General features: G+C 53.2%; 1 protein-coding gene and 1 non-coding gene across 2 annotated transcripts; both read right to left on the reverse strand.

Annotated features, from left to right (window-relative positions):
- Positions 1-1,033: 1,033 nt before the first annotated feature.
- Positions 1,034-10,531, reverse strand: E2F1 (E2F transcription factor 1). Its single transcript, XM_043883856.1, has 7 exons — positions 10,119-10,531; positions 5,332-5,422; positions 4,729-4,948; positions 3,783-3,935; positions 2,790-2,904; positions 2,469-2,694; positions 1,034-2,352 (listed from the first exon to the last, which is right to left on the reverse strand). Exons 1-7 carry the CDS (start codon positions 10,377-10,379, stop codon positions 2,105-2,107), a joined length of 1,314 nt encoding a protein of 437 aa, XP_043739791.1. The 5' UTR covers positions 10,380-10,531; the 3' UTR covers positions 1,034-2,104.
- A 5,155-nt stretch (positions 10,532-15,686) lies between these two features.
- TRNAG-UCC lies at positions 15,687-15,759 on the reverse strand. The gene has a single exon. It is a non-coding gene; the product is annotated as a tRNA-Gly (tRNA).
- Between the last annotated feature and the right edge of the window lie 6,314 nt (positions 15,760-22,073).

Raw genomic sequence — 22,073 nt, forward strand, 5'->3', positions numbered from 1 at the left:
GGCCGGTGTGGAATATTACACAGCCAGGAACAGGACAGGAGGGGCTGCGCGTGCCCACTGAGGGCGGGTCCCCACATCTTTACAGCATCGAGTAAACTGCGGGAGCACAGGCGCGCCACCTGGTGGGCAAAACCCGCAAGCACCTGCACCTGTGAGTGTACCTTCTGCAAAATGGGAGTAAGGGAAGATCAGGTTGTTTCGGGGACTGACAGTGAGGCCTTAAAATAGAGGTCGGCTCCGAGAAAGCCCACCTAAGGGTGTGCTAAACAGATCCGTGTGGACCGCCTGCCAGTCACCCTCCACGCTCAAGCTCAACTCAGACTTCCCGCCCCTACCATGGATCCCCCTCTTCAATCTATCATCCCCCGCTGCAGCCAGAGGAAGCTTTTACAACATGAAAAGGGAGCATTACTCCTCTCTGGCTCACCAGTTCTCTCCCCCTGAATAAAGCCCAAGACTGAATGTCTCTCCACTCTGTCCCTCACCTCAGGCTCCAGCCACCCTGGTTTCTCTCAGGTCCTGGGCCCATATTGCCTTCTCCTGCTTGCTGTATTCTTCCTCTTCCTTCTCAGTTAATTTCTACTATCCTACAGCTTTAGGTCGGGCACCACCTTTTCCAGGAAGCCCTCCCTGATTCTCTCATTTATTTGAGTTTCCTCCAGCAGATTCTGAGAGCTCCACAAAGGGAAGGAACACGTGTCCCCAGAACCTGACACAGAATCAGCCGGTTGTAATTATCTGCTGCCTGTTTACAAATGTCCAGAAACATCTGGAAGGAGCACAGCCAACTGATCAGGATGGCCTCTCTGTGGCTGGGAAAAAAGGGAATTCATTGCTTACTTTACTGGACCAGTTTTTTAATTAGGATTTTAAAAAAGGTGATGAAGCCGATCATTCTTGGGGCCGTGAGGCTCAAATAAAATGAAACCAGGCAGGGACAGGGAAACGGAACGTAGGGGACGGTCATTATGCCAGCAACCTTGACCTCTCCCACCCACAGACTTGCTCCCAATACACAGTCCCCAAACCGGGCCCAAACACCATCAATATATTTATTAAAACCAAAGCAGAGGGAACAGAGCTGTTAGGAAGGCAAATCAAAGTGCAGATTGGAGGGTGGGGCAGAGCAAGAAGTGGGGTGGAGGGGGCACTTCAAACGCCACAGGAAGGGCCCCTGTGGTCTGGGCTGGGGGGGGGGAGGCCCTTCACCCCACCCCTCCCGCCCACCCTGTCAGTGAAGGTCCCCCACTCACCTCTCCCATCTCACATCCATCCTGGGGGCAGCTGGGGCCCTGCAGTGACCCCACGGGGAGGGACCACCCCCTCGATCCACCCATGGCTGTCAGTCAGTCAGTCTGTATCTCCCTCCCTCGCTTTCTGAATAAATAAACCACTCAGGCCTCAGCTCCTTCGGAGTGGGGCAAAGAACAGCTCAGGGACCCCTGCCCTCGCTCAGGGGGTAAGGGAATTGCGGCACCAGTCCCACATCCCTCCTACCCTTTGCTGATGCCCCAAGCTTGCCAAAAAGGCCTTGATAAATAAATAACGCTCCATTAAAGCTTCAATCAGAAAAACCTTTAAGACGATAGAAGTGCTCTCGCTGCCCTGCCAACAAGCAGGCCAAGGCCTCTCCACCTGGCCTGGTCAGCACACAGGATTCTGGGGGCAGGTGGCCACCCTGGGCCTCGTGGGGCCCCTGGAGCAAGAAGACCAAAAGTGCAGTTAGAGCCCCCACCACGCGCACACATGGACTCATGCACACACACGTGGACACACTGGGGCGTGTTTTCAGTGCACGCACAGATGTGTTCACCTTCATTCCCCGGGACATGCACACATACATGCTCACACACCACTCACCCCGTGGACACACACGTCGGGGGTTGGGTGCATGCACAAACACACCACAAACAGAATTCTTCCCTTCCTGGCTTGCTCAGCCTCCTGGCAGGAGCCAGACTCCAGAGCTAGAAGCCTCTGGAGGTAGGAGAGAGGGGCATAAATTAAACGTTTCCAATTAGGCTAGGACGGCCAGGGGCGGGGGGCTCCAGGGCTGCAGAGATGGGGTGGGCATCTCAGGAGGCCCTGGTCCCCCTGAGCCCTGTCAGAAATCCAGGGGAGTGAGGTCCCCAAAGTCACAGTCGAAGAGGTCTCTGATGCCCTCACCCTCCTCGAGGCCAAAGTGGTAGTCGAGGGCCTCGTGGGGGGGAGACAGGCTGATGAACTCCTCGGGGAGGAGGCCGGAAAAGTCCTCCCTCACGTGCTCCAGGAGTGAGTCGGCCGCCACCAGCGGGGACAGGCGGTCCTCGTCCACGGGGGCCCGCAGGCCGCCCATCCGGGAAAGCAGAGGTTCTGGGGAGACGGGGGAGCATCACAGGCCAGGGACACCCCAGTGGGGAGGGGCTGACACACCTGCCCACCCACCTGGGAGGGGCCCGGTCCACCCGGCCCACCCTGCCTTCACCAACCTTGCTCTAGGCTGAGCAGGGACTGACTGGGATCCGTGGCAGGCGATGAGGAGGGTGACGATGGTGGTGGTGGCACTGCGGTGGCAAGGTCAGCTGCCCTGTCCTCCTCCCCAGAAGCTGCCCCCTGGGACGGGGTCTTTCCAGGGCTGGTTCCGCCCACACTCTCCTCAGGACACAGGAAAACGTCGATCGGGCCTTGTTTGCTCTTAAGGGAGATCTGAAAGGTCTGGGTGGAGGTAGCAGGCAGGGTAAACCAAGGCTCAGCTGGACTACCAGCCCAGCCCGGTCCATCCTGGTCTGGTCTAGACTCCCAGGTCTCACCTCCGAGGAGTCCACGGCTTGGAGCTGGGTCTCAGGGGGGGCCTTGATCACCATGACCATCTGCTCTGCAGGGTCTGCGATGCTCCGAAGGTCCTGGCAGGTCACATAGGCCAGGGTTGGTGGAGTCAAGGACCACATGATCTTTGGCCTTTGGGGGCCACCCACCCAGACAGCTCAGAAGACAGAGCCCATCCCTGCCTAGTCACTCCTGTCCTCTACATCGCCCACTCCAGGGGCTGGCACATGGTTGGTGCTCAAGCAGATCTCATGCCCTTAAGCCTGCTTCTACATCCGTACAATGAGATCACGCTACCTATTAAATCTCAAGGTAATGATGGCTGCCTATAATCATTTCATAAAAATTACTTAAATCCAGGCATAGTCCTAAGAATTTATTCTGACCTATGACCTTGATGTCAATTAGTGTGTATGTGAGAGTGTTAAGTTGCTCAGTCATGTCTGACTCTGTAACCCCATGGACTACAGCCCACCAAGCTCCTCTCTCCATGGGATTCTCCAGGCAAGAATACTGGAATAGGTTGCCATTCTCTTCTCCAGGGGATCCTCCTGACCCAGGGATTGAACCCAGGTCTCCCACACTATAGGCAGATTCTTTAACGTCTGAGCCGTTATCTCCAAAATGTATAAACTTCTTTCAAAATAAAGTTTCTATTTTTGTAAATAAAAGCAACTCTAACCTTGAAGCTACAACCAGGTATTGAATCCCTGTATTAAATAAATGCGTTATTACTGATACTAGCTTTTCTGGTTTTAATCTGTATAGCTTTGAAACAGGATTGTTTTCCCCCTTTTCCAGAGGAAGCTGAGACTCAGAGAGGTTAAGTAACTTGTCCAGTGTCACACCATGAGTGAATGCTGAGCCAGGACCAGTATCCAAAGCCAGAACCCTCTCCTGAATCCAGGGCCCAGGGTAAGCCCCTCCATTCCCACTTGGATGGGGCCCTGGTCACCCTCCAGGCAGTTCAAGGATATCGCTGGCTGTCAGCATCCTCGGAGAGCAGACGCAGCTGTGTGGTGCAGACGTGGAGCAGGTGATCCAGCTGCCGCTCGCTCTCCTGCAGTTGCTGGAGGTCCTGGGTCAATCCTTCAAGCCGCCCGCCGATCCCCACCGTTGCATGGCTGCCTCTGGCGGGAGGCAACGGGAAGGGTCAGCAGCTCCCAGCCCTCTTCTCTGGAGCTGTGACCCTCAGCAACCAGTCTGCTGCTGCCCCCTGCCCCTCATGGCCTGGCTCCTCAGCCGGGCTTCCAAGGCAGACTGGCTGGATTCAGAGTCGGGTCTGAATGTCTGGGAACACCCACGTGGCCCTTGTAGGGGCCTGGATAAGTACACGAGGGCACCGTGGAACACTGTAGTTGTGTAAAAAGACATGAATGCATTAGATGCAAAAATGGAAGCATTTGTAAGACATATCAAGTGAAAAGAAAATAAATAAATCGATGTAGAATGGAATATCTACCCAAAACTGAAAACACAAATGTGTCAGAGTGGAATAAGATCCAGGGAAAGAGGCGAAAACGGGAAAAAAAACTAAGCATTAACCAGAATAAAACAGTTGTGTTAGCCAAGCTCATCAACAGCAACAGAAGCCAGAATAGCGGTCACCTGGGTGGTATGAGGAAGGGACAGTGTCTGGGAAGGGGCACACAGGAAGTTTCTGGGGTGTTAGAAATGTTCCTTATCCTTATCCAGATGGTGGTTACCCAGGTGAAGAAATGGAAAGTTGCGCTGAGCTAGATATGTAAGATTTGTGTTCTTTCCTGCATCTATCACCTCATGGAAGCCAGCTCTCCTCTCTAAACCTTGGTTTGCCCAGCCATAAGATGGGGACGTGGGCAGCCACAAGCAGGTATGGCTCTCAGCGCCTCTGGCCCGGCCCGCCTGGGGTCTCCGCCTACCCTCCTGTCCGCTGGTACCTACAGCCACTGGATGTGGTTCTTGGACTTCTTGGCGATGAGCTTGATGCCCTCCAGGACGTTGGTGATGTCATAGATGCGCCGTTTCTGCACCTTCAGCACCTCGGCCGCCCAGTTCAGGTCGACCACCCCGTCAGCCGAGCGGCTCAGTAACTCCAAGAAGCGTTTGGTGGTCAGGTTCAACGATGTTTCATAGCGTGACTTCTCCCCTGGGGACTTCACACCTGGGGGCCAGGCAGGACAAAGTCCCTCAGCACCACCCCCAGCCATACTGGGCCCCCTGGCAACAGCAGGGCAGGAGGATGGCAGGGTGGGGGTGGGAGGGGGCAGATGGTTCCTTCCCCTTGGTAAGGCCAAGCAGGGAGGCCCCATGGCTGCTGCCTGCCAACCACAGCATTCCTCTTCCCGCTGGGGAACTTCCCACCCCCTAGGGCGTGGGGAAGCCATGCCAGGCGGCCACTCCAGCTGCCCCTTGGGGCCCCCCAAGGCCTGGATCAGACCCAGGCCTGACAGACCAGAGCTTACTCTGCAAGCACGCCTGTCTGTCCACGCCCCCTCAATGTGGGTCTGGCCAGGGGGCCTGCCCGAGCCCAAGCCCTGGGGGTACCTTTTCCTGGGTGGCGGCCTCTGCCCCGAGCTGGCCCGCTGCTCTCGGCCAGGTATTGATGGTCAGTTTCCAGGTCCAACCTCCGCTTCACCTATGGCAAAAACAATGGGAGGATGCCCAGTAACCAGGAGAGTGGGGCCACAAGAGACCTGGCTGAGGACCGGGTGCTCCTGGGCCGCCCCCTGCCCGTCACTCTACCAGGATGCCCAAGAGTGTGAATGAGCGGGAGGTCCCAGGCAGCACGATCCTTCCCCACAGGACAGAACACTCAACCGGAAGGCAGACGTTCAAGCCCCAGTTCCACCACTACCTCCCCGGGGGACCTGTGGTAGTTTGCACATTTTTTTGCTTCTCCTCTTTTCAACAGATGGAGCCTGATGTTCCTCCCCTTAAGTATGGGCCCGATCCAGTAACTCGCTTCTAATGAACAGAATGTGGTGGAAGTGACGGTGTGTCACTTCTGAGACAGGGTCACACAGGCACTGAAGCGTCCTCCTGGCCCTTTATTGGATCCCTCCCTCGTGGCTGGAGCTAGTGGCTGTGTCACACACGCACTCACTAGCCCTAAGGAGGCCCACCTAAATCCCCGCGCCCAGCGGCAACACGGGCAGGATTAGAAGCACATCCTCCAACCCTGGTCATGCCTTCTGATGACTGCAGCCGGGCCAGCATTTTGGCATTAACCTCAGAAGAGGTCCTCAGCCAGAAGCACCCAGCCAAGTCACCGCTGAATGTCCCACCCTCAGAAACTGTAGGATAACAAATGTCTGATGTTTTAAGCCGTTGGGATACAGATCCCCTGAATGAGTCACTACCTCTCTGGTTTCTGATTTGTCTGTGAATACAGCAGCACAATCACGGCCCCATTTTACAGGTAGGACAACCCAAGCCCAGAAAGACTCAAGGTGATACAGGCAGGAAGTGCCAGAGCCAGGATTCCCGCACAAGGATGGAGACTGCCCCGGGGACTTCACAGGCATCTCCCTCATATCCTGACCCAAACCAACTGTCCCTGCCCCTCTGCCACCCACAGGGTTTCCTGAGCTGGAACCTGGTTCAGGCCCACCCAGTGCCCTCATCGCATCTAGCTGCCAAAAATCCCATCACCACAGCCACTGGCACCTCCTATCTGGTCCATCCAGCTATCTTCCCACTGGTCTCCCTGCCTCCATCGGTCCCGTCCACCTTAGTATCCTCACCCACCACCACTTCTCCACAGGAACTTCTGCTGAGCTTCTGAGTTTCTGCACAGACCTGCGCCTCCAAGCCTTAGCCCATGCTGGTCCCTCCCTGGCTGGCCCTCGCCTCCCTCCCTCCCAGTTCACACCAACGCTTCCCCCTCCATAGAGAGGCACCTTACTCATCACCTCAGTCTTTCCAGTCAATCGCGCAATAGAAATGGAGCCTCTTCTCCCTCAGGACCACCACAAACCCAACCCTTCCCCACACGGTCTCTCACCACAAATTTCTGCAGGTGTGTTAGTCTCACCCAGAGGCCAGGGAGCCCCTTGGAGGCTGGCACTGGGTCTGAATAACCTCTGCACGCAGGGTCTGGGCATCAGCATGTGTTTGCTGAATGAACCACCCCACATGCTGCCGGACTCAGACACTCCCCTCTCACGCAGGCACTCGTGATTTCCTCAGGCGTCTGCCAATATCAGAGCTAATGCATGCTGAGTGCTTCCTGTGTCCTGAGCACCGCTAGGTAACCGCTTCACCTGCATGTGATCACCCACAACCTCCAGCCGCCTTGCAGCAGGGGTTCTGATGACTTCCACTTCCTGAGGAGTCTGCACCTCGCAGAGGTCACACAATGAGAGGTGGAGTCAGGATTCGAACCTCAGTGGGCTGGGCAGAGGCTCATCCGGAAGCCAGGCTCCCGCAGGCCAAACCACAACATACTCGCTCTCCAGCCTCACGCCAAAGCCCTGAACCCTAGCATGCTCCAGCCAACCGCACCCTTTGCCTCCCTCCTGCCCCCTCAAAAGGGTGCCCGAGCTGAAGGTGGATCCATGCCACACTCAGGCAGACAGATGCCCATCTCTGCCGCTGTTCTCCAAAGATGCAGGCACAGGGACCCAAAAAGCAGGGATGAAAGAAATCCAGATGACTCAAATACCTATCCATGGGAGAGGCCACAAAAACTGGTTCATCCAGCCCTTGGAATACCACACTGCTGTCAAGAAGGATGGGGGCAGGTTGATACAAAACTCTCCCAAAGACATAGTGACAAGAAAAACATGGTTACGAAGCAATGCATTTATGTGATCCCTTTTGGGGATTAAAAAGCTCATGAAACCATTTTCTCTGCTTCAGTTTGTATTATTATAGAATCCATTTCAGGAGTAACCTTGGTATCAGGGCGAGGACCTGAGGAATTGCTGCCTTGTCTCTAAAGTGGGGATGATGTGCTTTTGGAACACAGAAGTAAGTGAAAAACTTCAATTTCTAAAACTTTAGAAAGATGTCATAACCACCTTAAAAAAAAGAAAAAAGCAGACTCTGGAAGAGAAAAAAGGAAAAATGGATGGGGCTGGGGATCTTGTCCCCCTCAACTTTCTTATCTCTTCTTCTATAGGAAATATGTATTATATTCAGTTTGTTTTTTAAGAGCCATGACAACAGGGGAGATGTGGACAGGAAGAGCCAGAAGGAATGGCTGAATTGCAGAGCCTTGTAGGCAGGAGGCACTCAATGAATGCGCACTTGTGCAGAAGCTGAGCCTGTAGCTTGTTTCAAGGACTGCCCCCAAACAAATGCTAGTGCAGAGGGTGAGTGGAAGCCACAGCTCAGATAGCCAGTGGCTACTCACAGGTATGATGTTAGGGGGTGTTGGACGGCAAAAGCTGGGCCCATGTTTCTGGACTACAGCAGCAAGGTGGTACCGGGCCCTACCCCCCCTCATGGCAGAAAACGCCTACTGGCCCTTAAGTACTGTGACGGCAGAGGCTCTTTACTTGCCTCTGTGCCTAGAACCTCAGAGACACTCACTAAAAACTGCTGAATGAATGAAACGTTCAGATCCAATGACGCTGCCCCTGACACCCCAGGAGCAGAGGGCAAACCTCCTGATCCCAGTCCCTGGCTGGCCCTCTAAGCCTGAAGCTCCATTGGCCAAGGGCAGGACAGCCCTAGGCCTAAGCACCTGTCAATCAGCTAAATGGAGGCTATTCGTTCAGGCTCCAAGCTGGTACCTGCAGGGACAGGTTGCTGGGGTACAGGAGACCAATCGGGGGACCCACCCTGTGCAACTTCCCTCCCTCTCACTCATTAGGAGGAAGGGACCCTGGGCTTCCTTCAATCTCTATTAGCATCTCCAGGAAGTTAAGGCTTGCCAGCAGTTAACCACTCAGGAAATCTGGACTGGTCCCACCACTCATGAGCTGACTCACCAGGGAAGGTTGTAACATCTCTAAGCCTCAGCTTCCCTATCTGTAAAACGGGAAAGTTGTTGACAGGGTTAAACAAGTTAACTGGGTAAAGTGCTTGGCACATGGCCTAACTCACAAAACTGTCTCAAAACAATGGTGCCTCCTATTGTTATTATTAGCATTTCAGTGATTCCGGAAGGAAGGATGTACTGGGCAGGGGGCCAAAGGGGTCGGGGGAACCTTGTTGGGATGCCTCAGGGACCAGCTGCTACCCAGGCCTCCAGTCAGCGGTTGCGCTTCCACCTCCTTGCCCTGGGCCCTGCCTCCCCGCCTCAACTTGCTCAGCCAACTGTGCTGAGACCCCATCCTGCCTGCCCATCCATGCCCTAGCTTTACCCAGAGGCTACACCAGTCAAACTGGTCTCCACGCCCTGTCCTGCAGCCCACAGGACCAAGCTCTAGGCCTCCGCCCCCTCCTTCCCCCCACCCCCTAATTCAGACACCTCTCTGGGCCCCCTAGTCTCAACTGTCTTTAGCCTCTTGCTGTGCAGGGAGCACTTTATCAAGGGATCTCCCTGGGGCATTTACTCTCTCCTGGCACTGGGGGCCTCCTCTCCAGCTCCCAGAGGCCTAGCCCACCCAGGACTTCCACTGGGGCCCCGGGGTCTGTCTGCCTGATTAATGAGGTTCCATGGCAACCAGGGCCTGGGAGGGTGGAGGGTGGCAGATGGAAGGACAGGCAGAGGGAGGGGATCAGCAGCTGGCCCAGTCACCCCCGCCCCTGCAGAGAAGGCCTCCCAGCCAGGCAGCCTGTCCCCAGAGGCCCGGAGGGCCAGGCCTGCACCTGGCAGTCCCAGAGGCAGGAAGGAGGGTCTCCTCAATGGCTCCTCTACGGTCTGGTCCCAGAATACCCCCCTTTGACCTCCCCAAGCAGCCATGCCCACCACCCAGCCACAAGTTCTGGTCTGAAGCCAGCAGGCCTCAGTTTAAATCCCACTTGCAGCCTTGTGACCAGGGGGCAAGCCACTTCCCCTCTCTGGGCACAGTTCAGATGGGCACAGTGACAACACCGAGCTCACAGCATGGATGTGAGTTTTAGCTGCCTTGAAGTCAGCCAGAGGCCTGGCATGCAGTCAGCGACAGCTGAATACACGTGGACCATTATTATCATTGAGTCTGCTCTGGCGAGGAAGCTGAGGCCCAGAGCACAGAGCAGCAAACAAGGACTGGCCCGAGGTCACCCCGCACCCCAGGGCGGAGCCCCGAGGCCCAACCCAGGCTCGGCACCGCCCAGCCTGGGCGCCTCAGCCCACCCTCCCCCGCCCCCGCTGCCGCCGGGCCAAACATCGCGCCCCGCCCGGGTCTGCGTGGGGGTCCAAGGCAGCGCACTCGGCCCAGTGTCCCTGGTGTCCGTACCGGCGGGCGGCCGAGCGCGGGGCGCGGCGCGCTGGGTGTGGGCCGGGGCGCCTGCGGAGTGGCGAAGAGCAGCAGGTCAGGGTCCCGGGGGCCGGCGGCGGGTGCGGCGGGGCCGGCGGGGGCCGGCTGGGCGCTGGCGTCCTGCGCCGTGGAGATGATGACGATCTGCGAGGAGTCGAGCAGCCGCAGCGCGCCGGCCCCGAGCAGGGCCTCCAGCGCCGGCGCGCAAGGGCCGCCCGCGGGGGCCCCGGCCACGGCCATGGCGCTCACGGCCCGCGCGGCCCGGGTGGCAGTCGGCGGCGGCGGCGCGGGCCCATGGCTGCAGGCCGAGGCGAGGGCTAGATCCCGCTCCGGATCCCGCTCCGCCCCCGGCCGCCGCTGCCTGCAAAGTCCCGGCCACTTTTACGCGCCAAATCCTTTTTGCCGCGAAAGAGCCACGAGCCGCCGAGCGCTACCACCATTGGCTGCCCGGACTGTGACGGAGGCGACGGCGACAGCGTCCATTGGCTGCAGCGCGCCGGGCCGGCGGCGGAGGGCGGGACGGGGCGGCGGCGCGAGGCGGCACGGCCAATCGCGGGTCGGGGCGCGCGCAGGCTTTGTCGGGGCGGTGCCAGGCGCGTTCGCACTCCCCGCCCTCAGAGGGGAGGACCCCTGTCCGAGGAGTGGTGGCCCCACCCCCTCCCCGACGCACCCCCTTCTGGCCGATGCCTCTGAGTGGAGACATTGAGGACAGAATGTCCATTAAGCATATCTCAACGTCAGCAGACCCCCACGTGACGCCGAGATCTCTCACCTGTGGCCCCAACACCCTCGGCCAGATCTCTAGAAACTGCCTCTCCTCTCTTCTGGCTTCTCAGGCCCACCTCCAAGCTCCAGCCACATCTCCCTCAACTTCCCTCACCAAAGCCGTTCACTTTCAAATCGTGTGCCCACCCTATTCCTCTCACCCAGAGCCCAAGCAGAAGGGAGCTGTCGGAAAATGGGGAGGGATGTCTGGCCCAATACAGCTCTGGGCTTTTCTACAAGCCCTCCTATAGCTGGAAACTCTTCAGTATCCAATGCACAACTTCTGCTTAAACTGATTCACTCATTCAACAAACGTTTTGAGAGCCGGCTGTAAGCCCCATTCTTGACTTCTGGCGCTAAGGAACTCACAGTTTAGTGAAAAAGGGAAGAGGGAAATAGGTAACAAGCATTTACAACATGATGTGGAATTTTCACTATTAATTCCATGTTAGATCTCACAAAGGGAGGAGGTGAGTATGCCGAGCATGAAAATGCATTTAATCCGGAGGCCCTGGGACCTCTCCATCAGCCATTTCTCATTGCTCAGATCAGCTGATTTGAGCAATACTGTCCTCTCCTCTATGCCAGGCTCTGTGCCAGCACTGAGGGCAGAGATGTAAAAGGCTTGATGATTTCTATGAACTTGCCTGCCATCTGGTGGGGACTGACCCATCAGGGGAAAAAAAAAAAAGCTAAGACGCAATCAAGAGTGAGATCCCTAGGCCCCGTATAAATATCACTTCTTCCAGGGAGCACTCAGGTATTGAAGTTATCCGCTTCCTCCATTGTCCACCCCCACCTCTGTTCCAGCACGGAGTGCACACTGGATTTATCTGCCTTCCTTATCAGACTGGGAGCTCCAATAGGGCCTCTTCCCAACACTGGCCTGATCCACAGTAGATGCTGAGAAGGGCTGTAAAAAAGAATCAGGCTCACACTGGAGGCTACCTGGAATGTCCCAGGTTTCAGAATCACCTGGGTGCTTGTTAACTATGGGCCCACCCCATCCCTGCCAATTTAGAATCTAAGTGCCCAGGAATCATTTTCACAAACAAACCCCTACCCTCATGCCAGGTGACTTTTATGTACGTTCACATTGTACATGTGTACCCACAGAACCAATCGGTGTACTTGTATAACCAAAATGTGTGGGGCAGCCTCAAATTATAGTACCTTGCAGTCACTTCATAGCCTGTTTCCTCATCTGTAAAATGGGTTCACTGCTATTCCCCCACCTCACCTTCCAGGGTTGCCATGTGTATGAAAAGTATAAGGGATCTGAAAGTGTTTCAAAAACTATTAAGATGAGGTGGTTTAGGAACACACCAGGAGTTTCCTAAGCAGTTTGTGAAATTACTCATCGCAAATCCCAGACTATATGAGCACTAGAAAGGCCCAGAGAGACTAAATAAGCTTCTCACAGTACAGAAGGGAAAACTGAAGCCCATTCAGGAGTGAAACCAGCCAGTGACACAATCTGGCAGGCAATGGATTCCCAGCCCCGGGGCTGGCCTGTCCCCCTCCTCCCTCCCCGGTTCGAGAAGCTCCCACTAGAATGGTAGGTCTCATTCTAAATAGCCAAGCCAGATCCTGACAAGAGGGTGAGAGAAGCCAGCAACATTCCCACTCCAGAGGGAATTTCCTTCCTTCACACATTCCCAAAGGAGCTCAACAACAGTAACATCCATTCTGTGAAGCCCTCTCATGCCCAACAGTCATTCAGCAAACATTTATCAGGCACCTATTATATACTAAGCACTGTACTGGTTGCTGGTGAAGGAAGACAGATACCATTATCACTGCCCCGTTTTAGGATGAGGAAACTGAGACCTAAAGGGCATGAGCTGACCTAGTCAATGAAAAAGCTTATTATTCAGACTTGGTAAGACCAAAGCCTGGGGATTTTCAACGCCCTGCCCTCCCTAAAGGATTCCAGTACACAATCTCCTAGGTCAAAGCAGGTACCCTCCTTCCCACAAGCTCTCCTGTCCTATAGCAAAAAGGAGTGAAGAGCAGAATTTCCAGTGTGAACTCAGAGATAAGGGCCTTCTGCATCTATTAATACCCACTTGAAAGCAGCAAAGGCTTTCTAAGATAGAGCCTCTTAGCCCCAAGTCCGACATATCCTGATAAGCCTGTTCTCAACAGTTCTCAGACTTCAAAAAAAAAATCCTCAATTACTGGGCAGCCATTTCCACTGATGATCCCTTTCGACCTGATAAATAAGTGAAGCTCGTTTATCTACATGGCGCAGAAAGGAGGCTCAGAGAGGGGCACTCGCCGCTGAAGGTCACACAGCAGAATAGAAGTCTTCCACTGTAAAACCCAGGGCCTGCCCTTCCCCTATGACCCCTCCGTAAATACCCCAGGGTCAGCCTCAGGGCTGTTAAGAGTACAATGTGTGGTTTCCAAAAGGTATTATGTGGATAGTAGCTTAATTAACAGGGGCTCCCTGTCCATCTCCACCTTCCTCAAGTCCTAACTCAAGAGGAGTCCAAAGGGGTGGAAGCTCCTGGAGCCACGATCCTTTGCCTGAAGACCTCTTTCCAAGAGGCAGGCTGGTGGAGGAGTGACGGCGTGGGTTTCTAAAATCAGGTGGATGTAAACGAGAATCCAAATCTGTGACCTTGGACAAGTCCGTTCACTTCCTCTGAGCCTTACTCATTCAATCCACTCCCCAGTCTCCATTCAATATTTACTGAGCCCCTGCTATGTATCCGACATTGTGCCAGGTGCTTGGGGGACCAGCTGAAACCAAGACACTCATCTCTGACTCCTGGAGCTCACCCTCCAATGGGAGAGTCAGAATTATTTCTATGTATCTGCACAATATGCTCATTAAGAAGTTTGACAAGCGACACAAATGGTTCAAAGCTATTTATTCCGCATACACCAACTCCCCTAAACGTACATTCATAGCTTAAAAAAAAATCTCCAAACATGAGCATCCCATTATTATAAGGAATACATAATTGGGAGAAATGATTCTGTGGGGACTTCATTTTATTAAGAGGCACAGAGACATCCATTGTTGAGTTTTGGCAGAAGGAGGTGGGGAGTTTTACGTCTGCAACATTACATTCATCTCGAATGATCCCTTGTCACTACACTGAATGGTTTGACTGACGGTTTACTGTCTCTGGAGACGTTCTGTCACGGTGCCAGTCCTGGCTGTGTCTGAACACAGGCCTCTCACCCATTCGGGAGGCTGTCTCACATAGGAGCAAGCCTTGGGAGTCGGGCAGACCCCTACTGTGTGGCTTGACCAGATGGGTAAGTGATTTACCCCCCTGAAGAGCTCTGCTTGCCTCCTTCATAGAACAAGGGGCAGGGGCTCCTCAACAGAATGGGTGTCAGGGTTCAATGAGAAAACAAGACAAGCAGAGTTTGCAAACTGGCCCACAGGCCGGATTTAATTTGCTCAAAGTATTCTTTCCCTGAATTATGAATTAGCTTTTATTTTATTTATTTATTTTTTTTCGTTTTCTTCCACTTTCTTTTTATTTATTTATTTATTTATTTTTTCAGTGGGATGAATTAGCTTTTAAAACAAATTTTAAATTGGGACATGCTATAGAAAAATTTAAGTATCTGGATTTTTAAAATTTTTTGGCCATGTTGCATGGCTTGCAGGATCTTAATTCCCTGACATGTGGAATTCTAACCATTCGATTACAAGGGAACGCCCAAATGTTTGGCTTTAAAAAAAAAAGTAATATCTGGCAATGCCAGGTAGGCCATCAGGGTACTGAGCAGGGGCTGTCCCCCATTTAGTCAGAGCCTTGACCCTCCAGGCAACCAGAGTCCCTGCCTGGCTTGCCTCACGTGATGACCTTACTTGCCCTGCCACTCTGAGTTTGCAGTCCCTAATTCCTGCGCCTGGCACTGAGTAAGCCTCCAATAAATGTTAACTACTCTTAGTGACATTACTAGAGCACCAGCCTGGCTCCTCTTTGCGGAAGACGTGGATGTGGAAGGGAAGGGAAGTGGGTGTTCATGGGATTTAGTGCCAGCCAGCAGTTGCCTAAATGTGTGGCCTTGGCTAAGTCTTTGGTCATCAGCCAGTCCAAATGTCCAGCCGGAGGGTCCAAGGTCAGTGGAAGTGGATAGGCCTCTGGTCCATAAGTAAGCCTCCCTTCCCTTGCGCCCCCATTATCCCATGAGCTCAAGCTCTGGGGACCCCCGCTCCTCCCCAAGGCTCACCAAGTGCCTCTTCCTTTCTCTCTATCACTCCAGCCTCTGCAGTGGGATTATGCTTTTCCAAGCCAAAGACAGAAAATCTGACGCAGTGGCCATGCCTGCCCTGACCAGGGCTGCAGTGAGGGGGTGGGGAGCCCTTAAAGCAGAAGGGCTCTGTTTTCTCACCTGTAAAATGGGGGTGGTAATAATAATGATCACAGTATTCACCTTATAGGCCTGCAGGGACATTAACTGAGTTATGAAAGGGCTTAGGGCAGTAGTTGGCGCATAGGGAGCCCTCAATAAATGTCAGCAGTTACTAAGAATGAAGGCTGAATTACTGGAGCAGCTTGCCTACATCTCCTCCCAATTTTTCCAAATGAGAAAAGAAAAAAACTTGTTAGGCTGCAGAACGAGGTTTCAAGCAGCAATCCATGCACCGCTTCCCAAACTTTATTAGGCTCAGAGACAAGGAGAAAAACACATTTGGACGGCAATGAAGTGTGTAGATGAGACAATCCTATATTCCACTGATTCTCAGACCATTTTCTAAAAATTGATTAATTTTTTTTGGCTGCACCAGGGGGCAGGTGAGAATCTTAGTTCCCTGACCAGGGATTGAACCCGTGCCTCTTGCAGTGGAAGTACAGAGTCTTAACCACTGGACCACCAGGGAAGTCCTCTATCAAACTTTCTTTTTTCACATTTAACAGCTCTGAAAGTGAGGTGCATCATACAATCAATGGCATGCCCATTTTTAGTCAGCAGCTCTTCTCTTTCCTAGGGGCTCAAGATAAAACATTGTGCCTCATTTTGGAGGGTGTGTTGGAAGTCGGAGATAAGGTGGCTGAAAAGCACGGGGCCCCTGGGCTTGCCCCCTCAGAGGCCTCGTTCTTCTCATCACCTCCAGCCTCACCAGCACGTTTGAGGCTGGCCACGGTGGAGTGAGTTGCTTTTCTTTCATTTTGCTCATTTTCTTTCTGACACCTGCTGACCTGCATTTGGTCCCGGGGTTGACAGGCACATGGCAAATGCGGTCAGGGAGGGGAGTAGAGAGCTCAGGAAGAGAAGAGAAAAGCTTTTCATAATATATTAAGATATTCAGAGAGGAGGAGCCTGAGATATTCTCCCTCCCTCTCCTCCTTTTTTCTTGAACACAACAAAAAAATCCCTGCTGGAAGCCAGAGTTATATATATGCCAAACAGGCCAGGAAACCCAGCAGGCCTCCTGGAGCTGGCAATGAACCGAAACAGGGGCATTGTGTCCAGGCCACTGGCTGGCTGAGGGGCATTGTTAGGGCCTGGCCCTGTCTGGGAAGAGGGGGGCGCAGGGGGCAGGGGGAGTGTGTTCCCATGACTCCCTGGGGAGTGACAACAATCAAGGCCAGCTGGGAAGCTCGCATGCCAGGGGCCCGTGGGCGGGTGGCTGGCCCCAGAGGGGCCGTGGAGGGCTGCAGGGGGCTGAAGAGGCGAGGGGAGGGGGCAAGGTCCAGGTCTGTTTCTCAGCTGGGTGGGGGTGGGGGGGTTCATTTGCTATACCCGTCTCTCTCATCCCCACCTCCAAAAAGTCCTGGGCCACTGAGCCACTTTGCAAATGATACCCCAGATCTGCCCACTTCTCTCCACCCCAGGGCCCCACCCTGGTCCAGGCTGCCATGGTCTCTCACTGGGACCCCTGCCTGGCCTCCTCACTGGATCTTGCTGCCAGCCTGGCTCTCTACGTTCTGTTCCCCACGCACAGCTAGAAGGATCTTTCCAAAATGTAAATCACATCACAGCCACATCACTCTCCTGCTTAAACCTGCCAAAGGCTGCCTGTCAAACTGAGAAGAAAACCCAAACCCCTCACTCTAGCCCACAAAGCCTGCCTGATGGGCCCAGCCAGCCTCTGGGGCTCTAGCTCCAACACTATGGGAAGCCCCCACCTGCCATTCTGTCCCAGTCTCTCGGACCTCCTGCAGGTCCTGGAATGCTGTCAGCTGTTCCCCCCTTAGGGCCTGTGCACTTTGCAGCTCCTATGCCGGGAACACCCTTCCTCTACCTCTCGGCCTGGCTCACTCCTCATCATTTGGGTCTCAGAGCAAACAGCACCTCCTCAGAGAGGCTTCCCTGGAAAACAGACCTTGCTGTTCTCGACTGCACTGCCTTCCTGGCACCTGCCACTCTGAACTGTATATTCGTTAGTCTTCCCTCCATGGGTGGTAAACCCCAGGTGAGCAGGAACTGTTTTTTTCATTGCTAAACCCTAGTCTCCCATATCACCAGGTACCTAGTACTGAGCAAGAACTCAGCCAATATTGACTGTTGTTGTTCAGTTGCTAAGCTGTATCCAAGTCTTTGTGATCCCATGGATTGCAGCATGCCAGGCTTCCCTGTTCTTCACTATCTCCCAGAGTTTGCTCAGATTCATGTCCATTGAGTCAGTGATGCTATCCAACCATCTCATCCTCTGTCACCCCCTTCTTCTCTTGCCCTTTATCTTTCCCAGCCTCAGGGTCTTTTCCAATGAGTCAGCTTTTTACATCAGGTGGCAAAGTATTGAAGCTTCAGCATCAGTCCTTCCAATGAATATTCAGAGTTGATTCCCTTTAGGATTGACTGGTTTGATCTCCTTGCAGTCTAAGGGAGTCTCAAGAGTCTTCTCCAGCACTACAGTTTGAAAGCATCAATTCTTCAGCACTCAGCTTTCTTTATGGTCCAGTTCTCACACCCGTACATGACTACTGGAAAAACCATAGCTTTGTCTATACAGACCTTTGTCGGCAAAGTGATGTCTCTGCTATTTAATACGTTGTCTAGGTTTGTCATAGCTTTTCGGCCACCCTCAAGCAGTTCTGAAACTGTGATTCATGAACCCAAGTTCCATGAACTTGGACAGGAAAAAAAATTACACCTGTATTTTCACTAGTCTCTAACTGAAATGTAACATTTCCTTCCATTTTAAATGTAGGCAACAATTCAGAGGCCAATTAGCAGCAACTTGGGACTTTATCACCAAGAGAAATCACAGGTACTTCCTTATCACAGCTGCCCCAGGGATCCTAAGATACTGTTCATGCTTATGACACCTGTGACATCCTGGTAGTTTTGGACCTGCCATTCGATCTTTTTATCTGATGTGTTTAAAAAAGAACACACAGGGCTTCCCTGGTGCCCTGTACTCTCAGCAGTAAAGATTCCACCCTCCAATGCAGGAGACACAAGCTGGATCTCTGACCTGGGAAGATGCCACATGCCTCAGAGCAACTAAGCTCATGTGCCACAGTTACTGAGCTCTAGAGTCTGGGAGCCGCAACTACGGAGACCCTGAGCTGCAACTACTGAAGCCCACGCACCCTAGAGCCCATGCTCTGCAACAAGAGAAGCCACCGCAATGCGAAGCCCGCACACCACAACTAGAGAGCAGCCCCCGCTTGCCACAGCTAGAGAAAAGCCCGAGCAGCAATGAAGACCCAGCACAGCCATAAAAAATATCACTAAGTCACACATATAAAAAATAATGATCATTGTTTCAATATTCAATAATTGTTGTCTTTTGTAATTCTATTCATGGTTTAAAAAACCACATTCTTTTTAAAAAAAAAAAGCAGAGTTCTTGAGAAGGGTCTATAGGCTTCACCACACATAAAAAAGACACCCTGAAAAGGAGTGTCCTGAAAGAGCTGATGTAGGGAGTTCCTTGGCAGTCCAGTGGTTAAAACTCTAAGCTTCCGCTGCAGGGGTCCCAGGTTCAACTCCTTGTTGGAACTAAGATCCCACAAACTGGGGAGCATGAGCAAAAAAAAGAGCTGATGCGTATGACTTTGATCTCTCTCAGCTGACATCCAGCCCATGAGAGGCTGAAGGGAGAACTCAGAAAAGCAGGAGAGCAAGGCTTCCAACAGGAACCTCATGACCTGCATTTCACTGCTGCCTGGTCCTGTCTTGTTTATGAACTCATGAGCACACAGGCCTATAACAGAGAGCAGGGAGCCCTCTCGAAAATCAGTACTCAGAGGGGAGCCCAGCTTTCCCTCTGTCCTCGAGCTGGGCCCCTGTGCCCTCCGGTCCCAGGAGTGAGTCCTGCAGGAGGCCTCTGGCTAAACTTAACACAGTCTCATCCAAAATGTGGGCTTTCCCCATGGCTCAGTGGTAAAAAATTCACCTGCAATGCAGGAGCCGCGGGTTCAATCCCTGGGTCAGGAAGATTCCCTGGAGGAGGGAATGGCAAACCACTCCAGTATTCTTGCCTAGAGAATCCCATGGAGAGAGAAGCCTGGCGGGCTACAGCCCATAGGGTCACTCAGAGTTGGACATGACTCAGCACGCATGCACCCAAAATGCTTTTCAAGGATGAAAGAAGATCCTCTCTATCCCTATGAATCTGCAACAAGATAAGGGAAGGAAAAAAAAAATTTCTTTTTATAAATACCCTCATAGAAAGCAACCCACCTGCAGTCACAGATAGACTATTGGTTCCAAGAGGTAGACACCGCACGATGTGCTGGTTTAGGAGGGGGTCAGGTTAAAGCCTGATCTCACAAACCCAACACGCACTCATGGGAGTGGGAGGAGCGCACAGTGTGGACAGAAACACCATCTCCAGGATCCTTTCTGGAGCCTGCCGAGAGGAAGGCGGCAGTCGTGAGAAGCCGAGGAGGCAGCTTCTTGGAGCCTGGGTTTGTGAATCATCACTCTCACGTGGGTTCCGCAAACAACCTCTAATTTGGGAGAGGAGCAGCAGAAGGGCCTCAAATTCACTTCAACTTTTTCCTTCCCCTTTCAGTTGGAGTTCCGTGGGCATTCATCTTGGGTGTCATCTACGACAAGGCTCAGGACATCTAGGATGATTCATCTTCATGATGATCTGCCCGAGATATTTGGGGACTTGGGGGTGGGGTTGAGGGGGACACGAACTGGCTCAAAGAAAGGACTCCCTTTTTTAAAAAATATAATACTAACACTGACCTTTTTTTTTTTTTTTGTCACGCCCCACGGCTTGCAGGATCTTAGGTTTCTGACTAGGGATTGAACCCGTGCCCTTAGCAATGAAAGCGCCAAGCCCTAACTACTGGACCGCCAGGGAATTCCAGGACTCACTTTTATATCAGATTATTGATCAAAGAGAAACCAAACATGCAGAGAACAAGGAAGGAATGTCCAAGAGTTCTTGAGATGACAGTGCAATGTAAAAGCTTCTTAGAGGACAAAGATGGGTGGTTGTGCAGAGAATTTCGCATGAAAGGTGCACTAGAATGTATGGATGGGGGCGCCCCTGGCTGGGGCGGTGGCGGGTAGGTGGAGCTGAGGTTCAGGGGGAACTTGACTCTTCCTTATTATACACTTTTTGTACCCATTTATGTTTTGCACTATTGTGTATGCATTATTGCTTAAAAATTTTTGTTTACAGCTTTGCAAGTCAGAGACCTCATAGGAAAGTAGCAGGTGCTTAATTGACACATGTTAAAACACTGCTATTTCAGGAACTAGCATTTATGGAGCGCCTACTGTGGGCCAAGAGCCCTCTGGCAATCCCGGTTTTCCAGGTCTTACAGACAGGGAGGCTGGGCCAGGAGGGAGCTGAGTGGGAACTCCTCCCAGAAGCCGGCTCTAGTCCTGCATGAGGACCACACTGCCTCCCTCCCTGGAGTGAGCAGTTGGAGGCACCAGATGCTTTGGCAGGATCCAGAGAGATGCCATCTGTGAGGGGAACCTATTCTTAGAGAGCAGAGACAGTGGGTGGGGGAGCCGGCCAACCCCCAGCGTCAGTGGGGGGACGTCGGGAGGAATGGGGGCAGGCAGCCAAGGCTTTTACCTTCAGCTGAGGGGCGGGGAGGGCCAGGTTGAAAGCACAGTGTCCGCAGTCCTTGGGGCCAAGCTTCCTTTTACATTTGGACGATACATTGGAAACAGCAGCAGGCATTTATCAAGTGCTTACTTTATATGCTGTCGTATCATTTAATCCTCCAGACCACCCTCCAAGGCATGTGCCATGAGAATGGCTGTTTAACAGATGACAAGACGGAGGCCCTGAATGGTTAAGTCACTTACAAGGAACCAGCGGGACCAGAACTGAGCCCAGACACTCTGGGTTCCAAAGCTGATAGCCTTAACCACCATGCTCTGCTGCCCCTCAGCTCACTGCATCGGGGGCCAGTTTTAGTTTGGGTTCCCCCAAGAGCAGATCCCGAGATGAGGATGTTGAGTACAAGCAGTTTCTGTGGGAAGTGGTCCCGGGAAGCAGTGGTAGGGGCACGAGGAAGGGAGACAAGGGAGGAGGTGTTATCACAGGAGTGACTGCTGGGGTGGCCGGAGCTCAGTCCTGCTGGGTGCTCTGGGAGCAGTGTGGAGCAGGCACCTGGGAGTTATCCCACCCAGGGGCAGCCGGAGTGCAGAGTGGGGGTCGTCACCAGTCCCTGGTTGACAGCTGCTCCCAGGATGTGTTAATCTCCAGCACTGCAGGTCTGCCGCAGGCTGACAGAGCAGGTGCCAAGGGCAAGGGAGGAGCCCTCAGGCAGAAAGACTCAGGGTGGCAGTGGGGTGGCTGATGTGCACTGAAGTGGTAAGTTAGACAGGATATGGGTGGGGCACTCCAGCATCTGCTTTAAAACCCACTTGCTGGTGGCTACCCTCTCCCCTCCCCATAACCTCAGGACCTCATTCAGCCTCCACAGAGTGAACTAAGGGAAATTCAAGACCACCTTCTCTAAGCTGGCAGTACAACATCGTGCCTGAGAACACACCGTTTAGACTCAGACCCAGTCCCACTTTCATGACCTAACAGCTCTGTGACATAGCTTCCTCATTCATCACGTGGGCTACTGGCTGACCCCCTGTCATTCCCTACCACCTTGTTACTCAAGCTCAGAACAGCAGCAGCCATCACCCAGGAGCCGTGAGAAACCCAGAATCTCAGGCCCCGCCCCAAACCCACTGACTCAGAATCTGCATTTTAATAAGATTTCTAGTGACTCATGTGGATATTTCTACTAGTAATTTTCAAAATATAAA

The sequence above is a fragment of the Cervus elaphus genome, chromosome 23 (genome assembly GCF_910594005.1).
Source record: "Cervus elaphus chromosome 23, mCerEla1.1, whole genome shotgun sequence".
Classification (NCBI taxonomy): domain Eukaryota; kingdom Metazoa; phylum Chordata; class Mammalia; order Artiodactyla; family Cervidae; genus Cervus; species Cervus elaphus.

Coding starts and splice junctions, on each gene's coding strand:
- E2F1 (XM_043883856.1), bottom strand. CDS start 10,379: ATGGCCGTGGCCGGGGCCCCCGCGGGCGGCCCTTGCGCGCCGGCGCTG. Junction 4,949..5,331: donor AGGCCGCCACCCAGGAAAAG/GTACCCCCAGGG, acceptor CCTGGCCCCCAG/GTGTGAAGTCCCCAGGGGAG. Junction 2,695..2,789: donor AAGCCGTGGACTCCTCGGAG/GTGAGACCTGGG, acceptor ACCTCCACCCAG/ACCTTTCAGATCTCCCTTAA.